We start from the raw sequence: 21,110 nt of genomic DNA, 5'->3' as shown, positions 1-21,110 counted from the left end.
GGGCGGCGGCGGCGCGGGGCGGCGCGGGCGGCGGCGGCGCGAGGCAGCGGCGCGGGCAGCCGCTGTCGCCTTTGCGGTGCGCCGCGGCGGCTGCGAGGGCCCCGCGGCACAGGGCGGGCGCGGCGCCATGGCGGGCGCGGCGCGGGGGCTGCGGGCCGGGCCGGCGGGAGCCCGGCGCTGAGCGGACGCCGCGGGCCCCGCCGCCGCCGCCGCCGCCTCCCGGCGCTCCCGCTCGCCTCGGCGCCGCGCCGCTCCGCGGAGATGGCGGCGGGTCTGCGCGCCGCCGGCTTCCCCGCCTGGAAGCGGCACATCGCGGCGGAGCTGCGGCGGCGGGACCGGCTGCAGCGGCAGGCCTTCGAGGAGATCATCCTGCAGTGTAAGCGCCCGGCGCGGCCCGCGGCGGACACCGGCGGACACCGGCGCGTCTGGCCCCTTTGCCGTGCAGGAGCGGGGGGCAGCCGCCGCTCTGGGCCCTGGCGCTGGGCGCCCTGGCTGAAGTGCGCCTCCGCGCCGCTCTGGCCCGCGCTGGCGGCTGCCGCGGGGGTCGGCGAGGCCGGGGGCTGCGCTGCCCTCCCGTTGCTGCTGCGGCCGCGGGCGAGGGGCGGCGCGGGGGTCGCCCCTGTCCCTCCCCGCGAGGGAGCCAGCAGGCCTCAGCCGGGCCCCGCGCGCGGCGTTGCAGCCGAGTGCTGCCGTAGTGTGTGGGCATCGGGGGGCGCGCGTTAATGTGGTGGAGGCTTACGTGATGTCGGGTTGTGCCGGAGTAATTAACACGTGCTAAAATTCTGGCTGGCCAAAAGAAAAAAAAAAAAGCGGGAATCTGGCTTTGCTTTTTGGTTGTCGTCTTAATTGCACTTGCTGCCTTTTCAGATAACAAGCTGCTAGAGAAGTCGGACCTGCATGCAGTGCTGGCTGATAAGCTGCAAGCAGAGAAATATGACATGCAAAGCAGACATGAGATCAGGTACTCAAAATTCCTCCTCTGGCAGTCAGCTGTCTGCCGCGCACGCTGTAACCCAAAGGCTTGATTGATATGTTATGCAAACGGCGTCTAGGTTACTGCAATAACTTGGAGACAAACAGGCTGGGAAATCTAGTGAACTAAAAAACTAAAAGTAGATTATAAATAACTCTAAACATATGAGCAAGTTGCAATCCCTTTACGGTATGCAGTGGAGAAAGATCTGACCGGGTTTTGCACAGAAAGTAGTTTATCAATCACTGCCTCCGAGTATGGAGATGGACCAGCCTAAGCTTCTGTACAATAGTCTGACCTATTTGCCTTGTAATGCTCATTATGTTTGTCTGCTGTTAGTACCTAATGATTTTGATCTGGCTTTTGAAATTATCTGATCTTGTAAGCACTCCGGCACAGGGAGAGACTGTCTCCTTAGTTTCAGTCTGGAGACTAGGTCATCATTTAGATCTGGGAGAGTGGAGAAAATGGAGGTTGTGAAGTGTCAGTGTTTTTGCTGTGTAATTTTATAGCCTGCTTTTAGCAGGGGATTGCCAGGAAACTTCCTTTCTAACCTGGGAATAGCACTCTAGTGCTACACGCAGTGGTCATGCTGCTTATTGTGCTGGCATTTGAATCCGTGGTAGGCTAACAGTGTGTTCTTCACCTGGACTGCGTGTAAATCCCGACGAGTAAAGTACTGCCGGGTTCTGCTCTTGGTGTTACTGAGGTAGAGGCAGGGCAGTCGCTCAGAATTACCAACTTCTTTTGTAGGAATTGCTTCCTCCGTTGAAGCTCTTTGTGGTACATAATGCAGAGCTGTGTGTGTGTGTCTAATTTGTAGGCAAAACATACAAATATAGTTAAGGCTGCTGTGTACTATTACTAGTAAGGAATGAATAATTCCTGATCTCGTAGGAATTGCGGGCAGAACTTCAGTAAGTAGGATGGGATCTTCCGAGTTAGCACTTGGCTGCAGGCTGGAGTTAACCCCCATCTGGAAGTACTCAAAAGCTTTCTAATGACTGCAGTTGTCCTGAGTCGCCTTTAGCTGACAGAAATCTCATTCTGGTTGAACACCTGCTCCAAGAGATAAGTCTGGGAGTAGAGGAGGATGAGCAGAAATGCGCAAAAACAGAAAAAACATTTTAAAAGTAAACTTTAAACCAAACTTTGATATTGTCATCAGGATATGACAAAATTTGTTGAAATGGAATGAATTCCCTAATTCTGGGTAGCTGAGGAAGAAAGCTTTTTACTTACTTTAAGGACTAGGAGACATATCTAGTTCTGGCTTTAGACATATGTGTGGATAGTATTATAGGATGTATTGGATATTACTACAGAACTTGGCTTTTTACACCTGTTTGAACATGTAGTTTTCTGGAAATGCTGTGTCTTCTGGTACAACGTTGATTTGAGAGGTGGGAGGGTGTTAAGACAAATGCTCAATTATTGGTACTGCTTCCCAGATATCACTGGGAGACCTTTCAGCTTCCGAACAAATTAACTGTTTCCCACTGCACTGTCCTAACACAGTATGACTGTAGAAAGAGTTTCTTGGAACTGCCTAGTTATGTTTACCAGATATAATAATGACTAAAAGAATTATTTTTTGAAAAACTGTAATCTAAAACAAAGTTTCTAATTTCCTTGAAGTGTATGTGCATATGTGTTTTATATATTGTGTATGGGTGTGTGTGTATATATGTGTGTGTGTATACATGCACACTTGTTAAAAACCAACCTCTGTTGCTGTCTTCGTGCTTTCAAAAACATGAGTGATAAACATTACAACTGTACTTGTTGGGGATGTTATGTATGTTCTTCTGGTTTCTAGAAATTTGGGATAATATCATGTTGCCACTGTACTAGAAAACACAATTTAAAAAAATCCAAAACCTTCACAGTGTGAGAGGCCAGAACATAAATGACAGAGGTTGGAATGAAGAAGTGACCGTAACGCCTTGGGCTGCAAGCCCAAGGGGTTGGGAATAGCACTCTGGTTCCCATTACGCTGCCTCCACATATCCAGTATCTCCAAGGTCCACCAGCTCCCTGCAGAACAAATTTAAGTTGGTAAAATGCTTGTAATTCTTCCAGTATTTGGAGAGTTTATTTTTAAAACTCGCTTGTCTTGGTGCATATTTAACCAAAGACTGGTTATCTTTCATTTGAGTTTGAATTATGTTTTAGAAATGTACAAAAGTGTGAATTCTGTCCTCCGTAAATTTCATTTTTCACTACTGTATAATAGCCTCTTGGCTGGTGAGAAGCGTGTTGTGGTGGAGCTAGCTGTCAGACAGTCCCATGGTTTCATTCATTATGAATGAGCTGTGTGTTTGATGTAGGATAGAAAATCTTAGGGAGATGCTGTTCTGAGACTAACTGGTCAGAGGCACAGAAACAACTGGATTCAGGTTTGAAATCGCTTCTTCCTTCCTCTCAAACTCCAGTCCAGGACATGATGGCACATGGAATGATGCTCAGTTGCAGGAGCTGGCCCAGCTGAAGATAAAGCATCAAGAGGAGCTGACAGAGCTGCATAAGAAACGTGGCGAGGTTAGAAAGTCCTCTCGTGTTCTGTATGGTTCATATGCGGCCCTTTGCAAGCATTTACCAAGTTTATTCATCATTTTGATCATCAGCACAGGTTGCTTAAAGGTTGTACATAAAATGAAAGGTACAGCCTTTTCAAGCAAGCCGTGCTGATGACTAAAATAAGCCAGAGGTGATCGGTCTTTCAAACTGACAGCCAGGAGATAAGAATGTGCATTGTCAGCATAACAAGGTTTTTAAGAAGTGCCTAATTTTGTATTTCATGGATGTTTTTACTGTATTGATTATGGGAAGAAAAAACTGATAGAGTTCACAGTGCTGCCCATGAGCACCAGTTCTACACTGGAAAGATTTTGAACGAGCAAAGTGGGAGTGAGAAGGTGGGTGGTTGTGTGTGGTTTAATTTGGCTTTTTTTTGCTTTGCAAGATCGTTGCTAGATACGAGTAGGCAAGGCAAACGAGCACAAGCAAAGGTTGAACGCGCTGTGGGGTTAGGCTGAAAAGTGAGCACCGGTTCTTTTGCGCAGGCGCTCGTGCTTGTAGTGTCAGAGTGATCTATGCTCTGACTGGGAGCCACTCAGTGTTTGTTGTCCAGCTGACATCCCTGCGTTTTTTAATGTAATTCTCTTCCCTCCGTAGTTGGCCCAGTCTGTAATTGATCTGAATAACCAAATGCAGCAGAAAGACAAAGAGATGCAGATGAATGAAGCTAAGTGAGTAGGAACAATTTCTTCTGTGTGGTTGGTACGAGACCTAGACTTTTGGTTGGGTTATTTATTTGTATTATGATATTCTCTAGGAATCCTGCCCGTGGGCTAAAAACCCCTTTGTTAGACATTGTACAAATAGCACAAAAAAGATGGTGCAGGTCCCAAAGGAGGGCCTCGTGGTTTGTTTGTTTGTTTGTTGCCTTTTTTTTTAATTGTGCTGTTCTTCCAGGATTGCAGAATATTTGCAAAAGATCTCCGAGCTGGAAACAGAGTGCCAGGAATTGCGTAGCAAGCTGCAAGATCTTGAGCGAGCTAATCAGACACTGAAAGATGAATATGACGCTCTCCAGATCACCTTCAATGCCTTGGAAGAAAAACTGAGGAAAACTACTGAAGATAACCAGGAGCTGGTCTCACGTTGGATGGCAGAGAAGGCACAAGAAGCCAATCGTTTGAATGCAGAAAACGAAAAGGATTCAAGGTGAGACTGATGTCATCTATTTGATAAGGTACTTCCTGACATTTCTTTCTTTGAATACTTACAAATGCATACAATAAAAAAACAAAATCAGCTGAGATCACAGACTGTTTTGATTCTTGCACAACAAAAAAAAGCTTTCAGAACTTTGTGTTCCTTCTTCTGGCCAGCCCAGAGAAATGCTTTGTGAAAACATTCTTGTCTTTTAAATGAATAAAATGTGTTTTTTGTTTCTTGAGCAAGAGTGAACTGTGGTCTAAAGATCATAGATCAGACAAACTTTTTCCGCTGGTATTAAGTTTGGACATCTCTTGTCCATGTTGTATCTTGTTTCTCCTAGTTTTATCCTTTTTTTTTTTCTTAACCAATTTAAGGGTATTTTTTGTGTTTTGCAGAATTGAGGCGCTGTCTTGAGAATGAGCTATGTGTAAGAGCAAATAAATTGTCTTATTCTTCTGAATTCCCTCAACTTACTTGCCAGCTAACAGTGCTGAGAGAATAAGAACTGTAAGACAAGTCTCTCAGTACATGGTATTTTTGCATTAGCTTCACTAATGTGACCATTATTTTTGCAAGTATGTGCAAGTATTTGCTCTGAACAAATATGTTTTCATATGGGTCATAAAGAGCTGGTGCACTACAGGCATGCCATAGTTGTGCTTTGCCTTACTGTATCACTGGCCTATTAGTTCTGTCCTTAGCTGTTCACAGTAATAAAATGCCTCTTCTGCACTAAGTATCTGGAAGACCAGGATAAAATTCAGGATAAATTTATGGCAGTGGTTCAATTTTGGAAATATGAAGCCCATCAGAACTGTGCAGGGTAATTTTTGGAGCAGGATTAAGGAAGATTTCTGAAAATAACCTCGTTTCCTTTTCTTAGGAGACGACAAGCCAGGCTGCAGAAGGAGCTAGCAGAAGCTGCCAAAGAACCACTGCCTGTTGAACCGTAAGCGATCTTGATTTACAGAGCCCTTCTCCATCATCACTTCATGCTTCTGTTCTATGGAGATGCATGATAAATGACATCTTCATTACTTCTAGATTTGGTGATGTAGAGGAGTGTTTAAACTTTGGTGTAAAGTCAAAAACGTGCAGTAATGCTTCTTACTTGAACTTCTAGAAGAGGGAGCCATGTTATGTCTAAAAATAGATACTTGGACTGAAAGTCTTAAGAATGGTTCATACAGTGAATTTACAGTCATATCTCAGCAGAAAAACATGTGTTGTGCAGTGCCGTTGGCCTTCCAAATAACTCTTTGATCACAGAGTAATATACTCTGGAGATGCCTACATTTTTAAATGTTAGGCTACACATAGCTGTGTTTTAGAATTTTCTGTAGGAACAGGTACTGATTCCCTTGAAAAGGGTGAAAATGTATTGATTACTTCCACGCTGAGGTGGTTTTACGCTGTAGAGAAAACAAGATGGATGTGGAGTTACTTTTCTTGGCAAGCCAGAGAGAAGCATTTCCACTCTGTTGTCCTTTTCATCAGCTGCGTGGATGTTGACTTCTGTGTTTATTCCTGACTGGTCTTCTCGCTAATCAGCTGGCTGAAATGAACAGTTGATGGTGTATATATACTTTTTACCGGGTTGATAAGGTTATGAGAACTTGTGTTAGGTGAATCCAGAATAACTGAGCTGATATGCTGTTACTAGAAAACCGAAATAGTCTTCAAAATACAGTGGCAGAGCAGTGTGCAGACACTTTCTTGCTAGCCGTTGTCTCTGTATTAGAATCGTGTAATCTCTGTACTGCCCGTCCTCGCAGGTGATAACAGCAATGCATGTGCTCTGGAAGAGGGGCCGTGCAAAAGTCTGGGATAGGAAGGGCGGATATAAGGGGAGTGGATTTGGAGGGAAAATTGAGTGTCCATTAACAGCACAACTAGTTAGTCCGGTTTGGTTTGCAGCTTTTTAAGAAATGCTTGAATACTTCCAGTCCTTTAGCTTATTTAAGTGTGACTTTCCATGGCAAGTTTACTACTGACCTCTATGTCGCAGGCCGATGGACAATCTTTCCACTCATAAGAATAGGGATTTCCCTCCACCTTTTCCTCCCTTTTGTCCACAGTGTTTGATGTAAATGTATGTGGAATAGTCTAAACATTAAATTCTTCAGTAATTAATAGCACACTGAATGAGGAAACCTACATGTAATACATAAATAAATAAATATGTATGTATGTATATATATATAAATAAAAAATCTTAGCAGCAAAAGTGGCCTTATATATATATGGCCACTTTTGCTGCTAAGATTCTTCCTCTGCATTACCCAAAGTGAGACCTTCCTATTTTAGACCTGGGCTCAGAAGTAGCTGTGGCTCAGCAGCTTGAATATTTTTACTTTCTGTGGTGGTGGTGGTGGTGGTGATGGTCTGAGTTTCATAAGTCATTTGATTTGAGACACTGAAGTTCAGAAGAAACCTGTAAAAAAAAAAAAAAAAATTCTGGAAAAGAATTGCTTCTTTAAATTACTCAAACTCTGCTTCACAGATGTTTTTGATCTCTTCTTTTTGATTTTATTATTTTACAGGTTTTATGTTGTTGTACAAGTAGGCTGCTCACTGAAAGGCAAAACTGCAGCATTTCAAGAAGTGTGTCCCAGGGTTTAGTCACTTCAAAAATACCTTAAGTTAACCTGGAAAGTTCTTTTGCTTCACAGAATTTTAAAAGCTTAAACTTTGTATGTTTAAAAAAAAAAAAAGACATCTCAGCAGTTAAACTTGCTACATTTTATAGAGATACCAGCCTGATACTTCTGGTTGTAGTATAGACTTTCTGTAGCCTTTTCACGCATACTTTCCTCCAAAATTTTAGAATTTTATGTGCAAATATATTCTGAAATGTGAGATTCAAAATGCTCTGTTGCAGCTGGGTTAGTCCTATGTGATGTCTTTCATGGCAGGAATTGGATTATTCTTACTATTAACGCTGAATTTAAACTTCCTGATCAATCAAAATGGCATCGTGCTGATGAAGTGTGTTTACAGACACAAGCGTGTTTACTTGCCAAATCAGCACTACTTGAAGGGAAAACGCTAGACTGTCAGAGCCCATGAAAACTAATGGGGAAAAGCCTTCCAGCATCTGCTGAGCACTTTAGCTGGATTAGTTTATGGTATAAGAATTGGATCCTCACAGTTCTGGTCAGTCACGCAAGAAAAGGCTTGAACTTGCGTGTTGTACACGCTTGCTCGCAGACAGTCTATTGAATGCGATGTCTCCGGCAGTGGCAGCCGGCTCAGTGCGCAGGTGGTTTCCTGGGATCCACCTGCACGTCAGCACAGTTGTCAAACCTAGGTCTGGACTGGGGGTGAGCGCTGACAAAGCCTGGAGCAGTGGCTTCGGTTCAATTCAGATGCGTCGGTGGGCGCCGTCTGTAAGAAGTTCTGTTTGGCTGGCTGGAAAAGAGGCATTTTCTCTCACTTCAGCAGGGATGACGATATTGAAGTGCTTGCAGATGAAACCTCTGACACAGCCGAGGAAACGTCTCCGGTGCGAGCTGTCAGCCGGACATCCAGGTTTGTAGACTCGGCCGGTTTTGTACCGTAGCATTGAGGAAGAGCGAGGGGGGTAAGAGTGTTGGAACAAGTGAAGGAGCAATATTGGGGACATTGCTTACAATTTTTACTCGCCTTTAGCTGCAACATGGTTCAGTAATCCCACCATAGCGTTATAAGACTTGCATTACCTGCTGCGTTCTCTGTTACCACATTCTAGATTTGCTCTGTTTTCATCTTTGTTCTGTTGAAACTAAATCAGGCTACTGCCTGAAAATCTGTATCTAATCTTAAAAATAAAGTAAAAGTGTTTTTAAGGACAATAAAATGGATATTGCAGCGTGTGTTTAATGTATCTCTGTATCAGCTGTCAGCATGACTTTGCAAGTACTTGCATTTTTGAATTTAACAGACAATACTGAAAATATCTTCACCTAGCCTTAAATGCTATTTTTTCTTTCTGTAAAATAGCAGTGAGTGGAAAGGTAAGAGGTAATTATATGAGAGCAGGGATTAATTCGTTTGAAACTTCAGACCTGGCAAACTGTTACCTCTAAAACTAGTAATTTTGGGGCTGGAGGTTCAGGGGAAACCAGAAATTTCACTTGCAAATTATGTTCCGAGCTGTAGTTACTGGGGACTTTTGTACTGATGCCTTTCTTTGGTGTTTTCTGTCTTGGGACTGGGTCTGCAGGGGAGGGAGTCTTCCCAGAGACTTGCTGCTATGAACTGTGTTTGTGTTGATCTTTGTTTGGAGAAGCTATTCACCAGGTTTAAACCTGTCCTCCCCTCCTTTAGTAAGCGACTCTCCCAGCCAGCTGGAAGCCTTCTGGACTCTATCACTAATATCTTTGGGTAGGTTAGACCACTTTCACCTCTTTGTTTGGTATATCGGTTTCAATGTACACCAGAATCTTGGTGGTGCAGGGAATACGAACAAACAATTTCAGCCTTTCTTCTAGCTTCTGCTCTTTTTTTTTTTTTCTTCTTTTGTTCTCCTCAACTTCCTGTTTCTTCCATCTTGCCGTGTGCTGACCTCTGACCTTTCCCTCCAGTCTGTCTGAGTCTCCCCTTTTGGGACATCAATCTTCTGATGCTGCCAGGTGAAAACGTTATCCGCTCTTAGTCCGGCATGTGAATGTATTCCATTGAAGTAACATGCAACCCAGCTGCATTATCCTGATTAGATTTCAGATATTGGTAACACTGGCTAGAAACTTTCTGCAGTTAGAGATGCAATGAAAAAACACAAGTTTTGTTCTCATTTTCCACTGCACTTTACTCCTTTAGTAGCGTTATTTAAAATAAGTCTGTGGGGCCTGTGCTTATATCCAGAGTGGAGCCAGTCCTTCTAAGTCAAGCTCTGCATTAGTTGGATGGTCTTTGCTTAAATGATGCAGTCCAGGCTTTCGAACGGAGCGTTTTGCTGCCTGGAGTGTAGTGCTGCAATGGTGTTCAGCCTCCCTAGACACAATGATGGAGTCGCAGTCTCTCCCAGACTCAGCTGCAATCACTCCCTTGTTTCTCTTTCCTATTAGAAAAAAATATGACTGCTCAAAAATGAGGTCAGTAGTCAGTTCTGATAACTTAGGCTGGCATACTGTGAAATATTTAAAGCTGCAAGTGAATGCAGGGCAATATGATGAATGTACTTCTTGAAAGGAGGGAGAAAAGAATGTAAAAACTTCTGTTTTTATCACTGTATAGTGTAGTTGAGTTCATCCAGATCTGTACCTATCACTTGAGAGAAGCAGTGTTCACTTCTGTTTTTAAAATGTCTTTTTTTTTCCTGTCTCAACTCAGGAGACGTTCTTTGTCCTCGTTCCCTGCTCCCCAGGATAATGCAGAGCCACATCCAGGTTCCAGTAAAGAAGTGAGGGTGCCCAATACTGCCATATGTGTCTTTGTAAGTATGAAAGGAATTCTCATTTCTGCTGTCTTTTCCTGGCTTTGGAGGAAGCAAATCCTATCAGTATTTTGCAAAGCAGTTGCTGACTGATCTGCTGAAACCGTTTCAATTAACAGTGCCAAACGAGAAGGAATTCTTGATTTGGTAGCATAGTTCAGCCCATTTAATCCGTAGCCTGAATGTTTCTCGGAGCCAGCGCTCCCCCAGGTGTGGCTGTGTGTCCTGTCTGCAGTTCATGTGTGTCTTACTGAGGTCGATGATGACTAGTAAAAGGTCTGAGGGCACAGGGGAATTACACTCCATTACCCTCTTGGCTCCCAGCAGTCCCTGTTCTGTCATGCTGCAGTAGAGCTATGATGGAGGAAGAGACTGCTGACAGCTTGGGATTAATTCGGTTCCAGTTCTCCACAGTGAAGGGAGTTGTGGCACTGAATGTCGTCCAACAGAACTGCTTAAGAGGAGCTCACGGTTCTGGGGTGTCTTCATTTGTTGTGTGTGATCTAAAGTTTTCAAGCTGAGACCTCCTTTGTGTGTTGTTTTGGCTTCACAAGGCCAAACTTAAATTTCTGTGAAGGGCATTTCCTTTTGAAATGGAAGATACTGTGGTAAACTTGTCTTGTAAAGCAACTGCTTATTTGAACATTCCTCTAACTCCAAATTCTCAAGCGAAGAATGAAGAGCTTTCTCCAGTGCTAGCATGGACGTAAAACGCTGCGTGCTTTGTAGCTGTCCTGACCGTAATTCTGATTTCTTTCTTTTTTTTTTCCCCTCCAGAATAACAGAGTGACCATACAGTGGCTGGCTGCAGCCTAGAGGCAGCCTAGCCTGCCCTGTTAGCTTCTTTAGTGGAAGTCCTGGGGTGGGGGAGTAGCAGTGTTACCCTGAGTGAAAATAGGGCCATGGCCTCTGCAACAGCCTGGAGCTGGCTCGAATGGGGAGCTTCACAGGAGGGGTTCGTGGTTGCAGTATCGTGATACAACCCCTCTCTGCCTCCGACTATATTCAGCAAGCACAGCTGGTTGGTAGATATAAATCTTGGGTAATTTTGTCACGCAAGGTGATGCAAAGCCATATTATGTAGGGGTTTCCAGAAGCATGTGAGATGTTGTGTTTTGACCGTTCTGCTGATCGCCTGTAATATCACCTGAAACCACAGTAGACTGTCTTGACCCATGGTCTTGGCAAGATGGAGGTGCTGCCCCATTCCAATTCCCCATCTTGGAGCAGGAGCAGGAACATGGGCAGTTAATAAGCCTGTCAGACTGTAGCAGGTTGGAGGTGATGTTTGACTATGCTGCAATAGTCAAAGGAGGACTCCCTGCCCATTTTGTGGTAACCTGTGTGTTCCTGCTGGAGATCATCTGCATTATGGTTTAGTTCCTGTGTCTAGCCCAGGTGGACAGTGGAGCAGAGGTTGGGCAGATGGCTGGAGGCTGGGATCCCAGCGGGCAGTACAGGCTCCTCTTCAGGGAGGTGGGGGTAGAACAGGTTTGGGGAGGAGGAGAAGGTTGTGACTTCAGCCAGGGTGCGGTTTCTAGGCAAGAGTTCTGACCACATTTGTTCAGAACAGCTCTTCTGCACTTGCAGGAAGATCGGATTTGAAATGTTGACCTCCAGATATGATCTGGGAAACCAGGTTCAAGGAACAAGTTCCAGAAAAATACAAGTATCCAAAAAAAAACTGATCTCAAAAAAAAAAAAAGTCCTTGCTGAAAATGCTTAACAAGGAATGCGGCAAATGAGTTCAGAATGTGATGCATGGGAAAAAAAAGTGTAAGAAGTATAAAGCTGTGAACTTAACAGGGGGGAAAAAAAAAAAGGGAGGAATCTTGATACTGAAGTTCTCGTAAGTTTTAGAACATTAAAAATCACTAATAAGTTGTCAACCCAAGCTTCAAAACTTTAAGCTGTGAGAGACTAGGGGTGTCACTGCTCCTGCAGGTGGGAATGGTGGCGTAAGCCTGAGTTCCCTGTCAGAGAACTGCCGTTCCAAGTCACAGCTGTTCTTTTATTACTGAATCACCAAAGTAAAGCTGCATTGTCACCAGTAAAACGAATGAATGCGCTTGATTTGTTATACTGTTCTGAAGCAGGCTTCCTTAACTTAAGCCTGACTTTGGTGGTCTGTGGTTGCATGAACTGGTCGGATCTCGTTCCATGGCTGGCTCTAGATGAGGAAATGAAAAGTTGGTTTCCTTCTACAGCATATCGCCTATTACTTTTTTTTCTGTCCTCTTCTTCCCTTAACTTTTTTCTGGTCTAACTTAAAACTAAATGCCTTAACTTACAAAGCCTAAACTTAAGAACCATTCTAAGGCCTCTGGCAGTCTATTCGCACTGCTGAGTCTTGCTGATGTTTTCTTTTATATGCTTTCTGTTTCTCCTTAAGATAAGGATCGGTTGTCTTGCTCTGTTTATAGAGCATCAACAATAGCAGAGTTTCAGTCTGTGGCTTTGTTTCCGATGTACTGCTGCAAGGTCTACAGCTGTGGTTCTCTATAGTCTAGTCCTTAAATTCTGTAGCTTTCTAATCTGCGGGTTTTGGGTCTGTGCTAATTCCATTTTGGGTGGCTGTTCTGTTCCTCCTCCTCCTCAGGACGCACATGATGGGGAGGTGAACGCAGTGCAGTTCAGCCCTGGCTCCCGGTTACTAGCAACAGGAGGCATGGACCGGAGGGTTAAGCTTTGGGAAGTCTTGGGAGGTAAACGTTTTTGCTTTTGGTTATGTCGGGATATTAAATGAACTCAATTTATAGTTCACTTCATGTCAGCCTCCTTTCTAATCCATTACTTAAGTTTTGTTTGTCTTTTCTGTGCAGATAGGTGTGAGCCCAAAGGTTCCCTCTCTGGTAGTAATGCTGGGATTACAAGCATAGAATTTGATAGTGCTGTGAGTATCTGTACAATATCCACTGTTTGTAACTGGGGATGAAAGAATTGAATTATGTTGTGTTGAATTATGTGTATTAAATTGTGGTAGAATAGATTAGGTTTTGTCTAAAGTAAGAAATTGGTCTTCAGCTTCCCACTAAAGCTGGCATAAGAGCACAACAGAAGCAAATACACTGAAATTTCTATGTTTGAGGTTTATACCCATAAGTGTTTTGCTGAGGTCTGTGATGAATAGTAAAAGGTCTGATTATCCCGAGACTTGCATTTCCATGACCCTGGCTCCCAGCAGTCTCTCCCCAGTCACGGCACAGTTAAGATGTGATTGGCAGAGTGCTTGCTGACAGCTTGTGATGTGTTCAGTTCATGTTAACCTGAAGTATTGGAGACATGACTGTAGTCCACATCCAACAGTCCTACCTGAAGGAGTTTGGGGTCTTGGTCTGTTATATCTGGACATGTGATCTGACTTTTCTGCTGAGACCTCTTCCATAACAACGTTTTACTGCATGGAAAGTAGAGCAAGCCTGAAGCAATTTCTTCAGTTTGGTGATTCTATATGCTGACTTTTATTAATACACAGCCAAAAGCATCCCTCATCTGGGCACTGACCAGCTTGTTAGAGACTTATCGGTGCTGTTAATCTGTTGGAGAAACTAGTTCTGAATTTTTTCAGATTGCTGGAACACCTTTCAGGTGAGAACTGCTTGAGGGGAGATGCAATTGGGCTTTGGTTTCTGCTTCAGAAAAGTCTTTTGAGGTGGACAGGAGTGTGAGCGTCAATCCTGCGATGAGCATTCTCCATCAAGGGTGACTTGGAAGAGCTCTAAGCCTGAAGCCATGATCTATCCACCTGTCACTGAACAGATCTCATTCTTGGAATCTTCACTTAAAATGTTTGAATTGTCATGAAAATTACAGGAATTGGACTAATTCTACTCTAGCAGGCCCACCTAAGCAGTGCCATGGGGGCCTTCTGTGGAGAATCAAAGAGAATAGATGAGTGTGAACTAAACCTAGTCCTCACCGCAGCAGCTGGGGGCGGAAAGGGAAGGAGAATGGTGCATTCTGGTCTGGTTACTGTTACTCCTTTTATCTGTAGTCATGAGTCCACAAATTGACATCACATTTTGGGAGAAGAAAAAGCCATAGCCTTGCTGAAAGTTGTTACACCAGCATTCCTTACTTGTATGTTGGGTTTTTGTTTTTTCTTTCTTTTTCCCTTGGCAATATAGCACTAATGTGGCTTTAATGACTTCTTGGAAATACTTTGAGTTTAATAATTTGCATAATGACTAGCAGAAGTAGTTTTAAATTATTCTTGCTTTCACAGGGTTCTTACCTCTTAGCAGCTTCAAATGATTTTGCCAGCAGAATCTGGACGGTCGATGACAATCGATTACGGGTAAGTCTCTTGAAGGCAAAGCAATGGCTAGGCTGTTCCTGCCCTGTGTTCTCCAATCTAAAGGAGGCATAGTAATTTTGGAATCTACATATTTACAGATGCAGATCTGCAACACATTCAACAATTCTTTTTGTGAACCCAGTCTTTATTTCTTTAGAAGTGAAGAGTCTTCACCTCAAGAGAAAAGACTAAAATGCTGTATTGGTCTCTGCACATCCTTGTAGGACACTCCAGTTGCATCATATTTTCATATTATGAACTTTTGCATCCCCATCTGTGGAAACTGTTAAGTGTTTCTTATGATTCTTGAAGAACTACTTAGATGTTATACCCTCATTCTAAGGACTGCTGAAGCAGAGTTTGCAGCAGACAAAAAGGTTTTCTTTGTGTCAGGGGCAGCATTTTTGAAAAGTGGTCCTTGGCCTAGCTGTAAAAAATAGGCAAGCCTTAAAGTGCTTGAATTTATTCCAGGTATCTTGCAAAAGATTCCTCCTGTCCTCCCTCCCTCTTTGCACTCGCATTCTTCTCCGCCCCTTTAGCTCCCGTTTAAAGAGCTGTAATCTACCAAAAGAAAAGTTTTCAGCTTTCCAAGAGGTTTTGTTTATTCTCGTTCCTAGGTCCCCTAGGAACCCTAGGTCCCTAGAAGGGTACCCTAGAAGAAGGTACCCTAGTTTCCCTCAAATTTTTATTTTAGAAAGATGCTACTTAGAATGATCTGAACCTTTTAGTATTTCACATGTCAATTGTAATTTTAATTCACTGAGTAATTCTCAGTGTGGAGATGTCAGATCTGATTTAGGAAAGTAAGTAATGCATCAGTTCTTTTGCAGGTTTTTTGGCCTGCAAATCATACTATTTGTTGTGAATTGTAGTGAATAAGAGTTTAACAGACTATAAATTACTCGGTACAAAAAGTTATCTCTGCAAACATCCACCTGGCTTCACAATATCTTCCTGTAATTTTCCAGTATCCCTGGTGACTACCAGCTTTGGGTGAGTGCAGTCACTGTTCACTGAGATACAATAGTGCATTCCTTGTTTTGAGTGTGTGTGGTGTGGACTTGTCATTCCTTGCACATGAGCAGGAGGCAGTGAAGCTGGAGTAATGGTAAACTTCACCACAAACTCCCTACTTAAATGCAAATATCAATATATAACGACTGTGCAGCAAGAGCAGTAAAAGGATGCAGAGGGAAAGTCTAGATCCTCCTTTCTAGAGTTTGTATGTCCTGTCTTAAGAACGAGTGGTCTTTATTGGATGATGCTTTCTTTCAGATTTTCAGTGGTATGTATCAGTTTTTCAAACTTTGCTCCCATTTCTTTCCAATTTGAATGTTGGGGGGGGGGTGTATTTCCCAAGCCCAGATTGCTTTGTGTAATTTGATCGTGCTTTGAGTATTAAAAGATCTGACTATATACTTCAGTCATGCATTATCTGGTTTGTGATTGGCGTGCAAATATTCAGCAATTTGAAGTGAGTGCAGTTCATATTCCTCACAGTGTCCCCTGTGCTGGACGCAAACAAAAGCAGTTGTGAAAACTGCTGTTGGAAGCCTTTCTGGAACGGACGGTTGTCTTAGCTTTCAGGCTCAAAGGTGTAAGAGTTGAGACTGGATGCCCTTTCATATCCTTGAGGGAAGTTTGTTATGAAAGCCTGAAGGCACCATTTCCATTTTCATCCTGCTCCACCCCCCTCCTCAGCTTGCCTGCAAGGCTCTGTTGCAGTTAACATCCCTCCATGAAAAGCAGGTGCAGGGAGTGTAGTGGAGGAGAGCTTGCAGGATTCATGAGTAGCTAGAGGAGACTAGCTGAAGGTGACCTGTGTCTCCCCGCTGCTAGCTGAGCTCTGCAGTACTTACCACTGTTGGGAGGGTTGAGCTCTGGTTAACTATAACAGATATTTTTTCCCCCTCCCCTAGTAATGCAGTAGAGGTACAAATTGCAGTTTCTAAGACCGCCTTTGTCAAGCTGCTGAACAGCAGAACTAGTGAGCTATGAAGAAGGGAGCTAGTGGAACTTACACTGTTCGTTTATACCATTTACTTCTCCTCTCCTCAGCACACCCTGACAGGTCACAGCGGTAAAGTTCTGTCAGCCAAGTTCTTGTTGGACAATGCGCGCATTGTTTCGGGAAGTCATGACCGGACCCTCAAGCTTTGGGACCTCCGCAGCAAAGTTTGTAAGGAAACCTAACTTCTGTCTTTCATCCAATTTCTGTGTCTGCTAGTGAATGTAAACGGAAGTCTGACATCAGCCAGATCGCTTCATCTTCTTGCTAGTCTAAAAAAGCAGAAAAACAGCAACCATGTTGTTTTCTGTTGCTGTTCAGGTAATCAGACCTGGTTCGTTCTGCCTGTTACCTGAAACAACAATAAGAAACGGTGTATGCAGGAAGCACTGTTAATTTAATAGGCAGCTGTGCTCCGAGAGCTCTCTTTGTTCTTCAGCTGGTGGGGTGGATGTTCTGGTCTTGCACTAAAAACTTGGGGCCAGGTCAGCCCTTTTAACCTTGAGCTGGATGCAAATGTCTCTTGGAAACTTCCCTAAAACGTCTGCGTCTCAAATGAAGGTCATGCTAGGATTTTAGGTGGTTCTTTGGGAGAACAGCTACCTTATTTTCTTGGCTTTTGTTCTGTTGATAGTTCTTGAACCTGTTGTCCTTGAGAGGGAAGTCAGGATTCAAAGTTACCTTGATACCTGAACCACAACCAGAGGTCATACAGGCAGTTTCATGTTACTTAACTGTTGCAAATTATGGCTGGCTAAATACGAAGTGGAAGTAAAGCAGCTGTCCTGGGAGCATTTAAAGGGATATTAGATAAAGCAAAGGAGATTGAGAAGGGCAAAGGGGTTGCTGAAGACTTAAGTCGGGATTATTCCAAGACAGTCTGTCTGCCCTGTTGTGCTTCTTGGGCACTGCTCTGTGTAGCCAAGACATTCGTGTGTGGTTTGTGATTGTTTTCTGACTCTGTTTTCACCAGCTTGTACAGTATAAATTCCCTTGTGTCACCATTGATTTATCCTTTTCAGGTATAAAAACAGTGTTTGCAGGATCTAGCTGCAATGACATCGTATGTACTGAGCAGTGTGTAATGAGTGGACATTTTGATAAGAAAATTCGTTTCTGGGACATCAGGTAAAACGATTTTGAGAGAGTTGACAGTGTAGGAATGATTATGGAATTGCTGTCCAAGGATAATCTGAACTGGGATGCTTTTCCTGAGCTTGCAAGCTGGAGACTGTTATAAGAGTCTGAGAAGGGCAGTGAAAAAGCCTTTAATTGTTAGACAGTTGATTTGTTGGGTCAGTTTTCTTTGGGGTCTTTTTGAGAGCGGGGAGGGGGAATTGTTTTTAGGATGCCTTTTCTGAAGTGGCAAACTGCTTTAATGTAGATATTTTATATTGGCCACTATTTGCCTTCCAAGACAGTATTTAGTTTTTCGGAGGGTGGGACTGCGAGGAAAACAATGTCTGATTGTTGACTGTAAACATTATCCACAAAGTGAGATCTTGTTTGGGAAAGACTCAAAATGTGAAAATAAAACAATAGTTTGTTCTTCTGTTCTTGTGCATTGGGACAAGTCAAAGTTTTGATGCATTGACTGGCTCCTGGACCTTGGCTTACTTCTGATTTCCCTTTTTTCTGTCTTTAGGACTGAAAGCATAGTAAAAGAACTAGAACTGTTTGGGAGGATCACAGCTCTAGACCTGAACTCAGAGCGAACAGAGCTTCTGACCTGTTCCCGTGATGATCTACTGAAGATCATTGATCTACGGGTCAGTGCTGTCAAGCAGACATTCAGGTGAGTATGTTCTCCGGAGGCCCACGAGAACATTTTGGATTTCCGAACTTTGGACTGCCTGTTGTCCTCAGTGTTTGAGGTTTTTTTCAGTATCTGCATGGAGAGAACAGTCTCCCAACTCTGTCTTTTTGTTGGTTTTGTATTTTGTTTTTTCCTACACGGGTAGCAGGGTTCTCTGCAGTCTCAACAACATCGATCCGCTTTGGTGGATCTTGTCATTTGCCCCTCTAAAGAAGATAGCTTGCCTTAGAAGCATTAGGCCTAACGGGCAAGAATTTCTTCAGATGTGATTGATGGAAGGTGTATGAGAAACACATTATGATGAAGGGATACTGGAGCTTATTCCACAAAATGTACAAATCCTTATGTTGCTCTTTTGTAAGAACCTGGAAGTCCATCTCCTTATAAATGAAATTACAATTATCTGATTCCAACTTTTCAGTGCCCAAGGATTTAAATGTGGATCTGACTGGACAAGAGTTGTGTTCAGGTAAGGTCAGATATAAGCAAGATATCCTCTGATAAATCTTTTCCCCAGCAAAAATAAGAGTGCTTCAAGATGCTTGGTTGTATTGTCCCCATTTTACAAGTGAAAAAACTGAGGCAGAATTTGTGGTTTGCCCAGAGTCACCTCTTGGGCAAGACTGATTACATGAGGGACAGAGCATATCTATAAATATCATCAGAAAGTTTCCAAGACAGTTTGAATTTTAAGTGCTTTCACTTGTTAGTGTTAACAGCTGGTGATGCTTAACTTTTCTATAGAATATTTAATGACAAGTTGCTTGCTTAGGAAGTTGAGGGTGGAATAATGACTTGTGATAAATTGCTAACTTAAGAAAACTGTTCTCTCTCTGCCACTGCTTCTCTGACCTCACAGCCCTGATGGTAACTATGTGGCTGCTGGTTCAGCTGATGGGGCCCTCTATGTCTGGAATGTGCTCACTGGGAAATTGGAGAGGACGCTTGCAAAGCATCACAGGTGAGGGGGACTTAGCCAGATAGTCTGATGCGGGGATGTGGGCTGTCAGTCTTGCTGAGCTATGAAAGAGTTGTAGTCTTACAACTTTGCAGCTTGCATTGGTGTGCATGAATTTCTTAATGCAGATTCCTTGTGGATTCATGTCAGTAATCTATAAATTGGACTAAAGCTAGATTTGTTATTGTTCAACTCCTCAAATTGCTGTGTGATTCTAATAAAGTATATTTAAATATTCTGAAGAAATCATATCCCTCTTGTGCTTATAAAAACAGGAGTTTCCTGAGAATGAAAGTGCTTGTTCTTCTGTAGCCAGAATACTGTAGTATGTCATTCCCATGTTAAGTGCTGTTGTGCAATTCGGCTCTTTTTGTAAACTTATACCTGGCTTCCGTTTCAGTTCTCCTATCAATGCCGTCGCATGGTCGCCAGCAGGTGCCCATGTGGTCAGTGTGGACAAAGGAAACAAGGCTGTCCTGTGGTCTGAATTCTGACTGGACGGAGGGCGAAAGGCAGAGCGTCCAGCGCCTCCGTGTGCGGTGGTGCTGGTCCGTGGCTGAACGGAGCGGAGACCTGAGCCCAGATCCATCATGAGTGGGTATTTTAATGAGCGCATGGGCTTTGCTTTCCAATGGGAAGCTCTAAAGCGATGGAAAAGGAGCCTGAGTCAGAGACTTCTCGTGGCTGTAACCGCACTGTGGCATTCGGACTCAGCAAGGGATTAGCTGATCTGGATGGAGAATGCTACTTAGTCATGCCTTTACATGCAGTATCTATGCACTGAGCAGAGCTGAAGATACTAGTGGGATTCCTCACCAGACAGCTGTGCCAAATACCCTGTCACACAAATGTATCTGCAGCACTTCTGAGTTGGAAATGTTGGAAAGAAGTTACTGTGTATTCTGACTTGTCCTGTCTCCTGTGTTCTGTTCTTGTGGCCTAGTTTAGGCGTTGGGTGTGAAAATCCTGAAATATGGACGCATCCTAGGCAGTCTGTTAAGTGTTGGAACAGGTTTTAAAGAGAATCTCCTACGGCTCTGGCAGCTCTGCCTTTGAGTTATCAGCTCAGTTCAGAGCTGCTCTGATCCTTACACGGGTTCTCCAGCACTGTCAGCTGAACATCTTGTATCCGTTTCATCTGCCTTTCAGGAAATTGTCCGTTCTTCAGGACTTCTGCATCATTTTGTTAAAATGCCCTTCAGCGGCTTGGGTACCACAATGTAGGGGACTTCTAATTTTTAATTCCACAGTCAATTTGGTTACTGAGTGTGAAAAGAGAGAAGTTCAACTTCTGCTGCGCTGCTGTGATAAGGAATGTAGTCATACTGTGACTTCAGTACCAGAATATAGGTGTTCGGTCCCTTTTTCTGTTCATCCGTCCTGTCCTGGAGGCTGTCAGTAGAACATGGGGGGGTAGGGGAAGCAGTGGGGTTAAAATCCCAACTCCAGTGTTTTGGTGCTGGCAGTTCCAGGCCACTTGCCCCCTTTTTGAGCACACGTGCAATATTCCTGTTTGCGCTGGAGCCCTCTGTGCTATGGAGCAGTGTCCTGGCTCTGGCTCTGTTTAAGCATCCAAAACCGTGACGTGGCTAGGTGTGAGCTAGCTGGCATAACTTTATCCGGCCAGACCTTTACACATCACCTGGCCCTCGAGACAAGCCACCAGCGTTTTACCGCCTTTTTATTTGCACTTTATTTTCTTTTTTCCTGATTGAGTTTTACTAAGGAAGCGTGTTCTTTGGAGGGGCTGGGTTTGGGGGCAGCTGCCATGATGGGCATCTCTCTAACCTAGCCTTTTGCTCAGACACCTTCTGCAGAGGGGAATTAGAGTGTATAGGGCAAACTTTTTATTTATTCAGCTGCCCCTAAGAACTTGACTGTAAATAAACCTGTGTTCTGCTTTTAAAACCCCACAA

The 21,110-nt window shown here is 43.7% G+C and overlaps 1 protein-coding gene and 2 non-coding genes across 6 annotated transcripts; all 3 read left to right on the top strand.

Moving 5' to 3' along the window:
- The first annotated feature begins 261 nt into the window (after nucleotides 1-261).
- ATG16L1 (autophagy related 16 like 1) lies at nucleotides 262-21,102 on the top strand. 4 transcript variants are annotated; one of them, XM_067302013.1, is made up of 18 exons: nucleotides 262-376; nucleotides 868-961; nucleotides 3,409-3,514; nucleotides 4,151-4,224; nucleotides 4,451-4,702; nucleotides 5,583-5,648; nucleotides 8,144-8,230; nucleotides 9,008-9,064; nucleotides 10,013-10,115; nucleotides 12,715-12,820; nucleotides 12,938-13,008; nucleotides 14,341-14,412; nucleotides 16,471-16,591; nucleotides 17,443-17,548; nucleotides 18,066-18,215; nucleotides 18,658-18,705; nucleotides 19,096-19,197; nucleotides 19,595-21,102. In XM_067302013.1, exons 1-18 carry the CDS (start codon nucleotides 262-264, stop codon nucleotides 19,686-19,688), a joined length of 1,824 nt encoding a protein of 607 aa, XP_067158114.1. In that variant the 3' UTR covers nucleotides 19,689-21,102. The 4 variants fall into 4 exon arrangements, with proteins under 4 accessions (XP_067158114.1, XP_067158113.1, XP_067158116.1 ...); XM_067302012.1 differs by having other exon boundaries at nucleotides 8,141-8,230; XM_067302015.1 differs by lacking the exon at nucleotides 9,008-9,064.
- On the top strand, nucleotides 10,370-10,640 carry LOC136992788 (small Cajal body-specific RNA 6). Its single transcript, XR_010885218.1, has one exon. It is a non-coding gene; the product is annotated as a small Cajal body-specific RNA 6 (non-coding RNA).
- Nucleotides 13,230-13,492, top strand: LOC136992790 (small Cajal body-specific RNA 6). The gene has a single exon (XR_010885220.1). It is a non-coding gene; the product is annotated as a small Cajal body-specific RNA 6 (non-coding RNA).
- Nucleotides 21,103-21,110: the final 8 nt, after the last annotated feature.

This window comes from Apteryx mantelli, chromosome 9, assembly GCF_036417845.1.
Source record: "Apteryx mantelli isolate bAptMan1 chromosome 9, bAptMan1.hap1, whole genome shotgun sequence".
NCBI classification, from domain to species: domain Eukaryota; kingdom Metazoa; phylum Chordata; class Aves; order Apterygiformes; family Apterygidae; genus Apteryx; species Apteryx mantelli.
This window is presented reverse-complemented; position numbering and strand designations above follow the sequence as displayed.

Excerpts from the sequence above, each read along its gene's own strand:
- ATG16L1 (XM_067302012.1), top strand. The coding sequence starts at position 262 with ATGGCGGCGGGTCTGCGCGCCGCCGGCTTCCCCGCCTGGAAGCGGCAC. Across the intron at positions 14,413-16,470 it reads TCGATGACAATCGATTACGG|CACACCCTGACAGGTCACAG; the intron begins GTAAGTCTCTTG and ends TCCTCTCCTCAG. Across the intron at positions 18,216-18,657 it reads GCTGTCAAGCAGACATTCAG|TGCCCAAGGATTTAAATGTG; the intron begins GTGAGTATGTTC and ends CCAACTTTTCAG.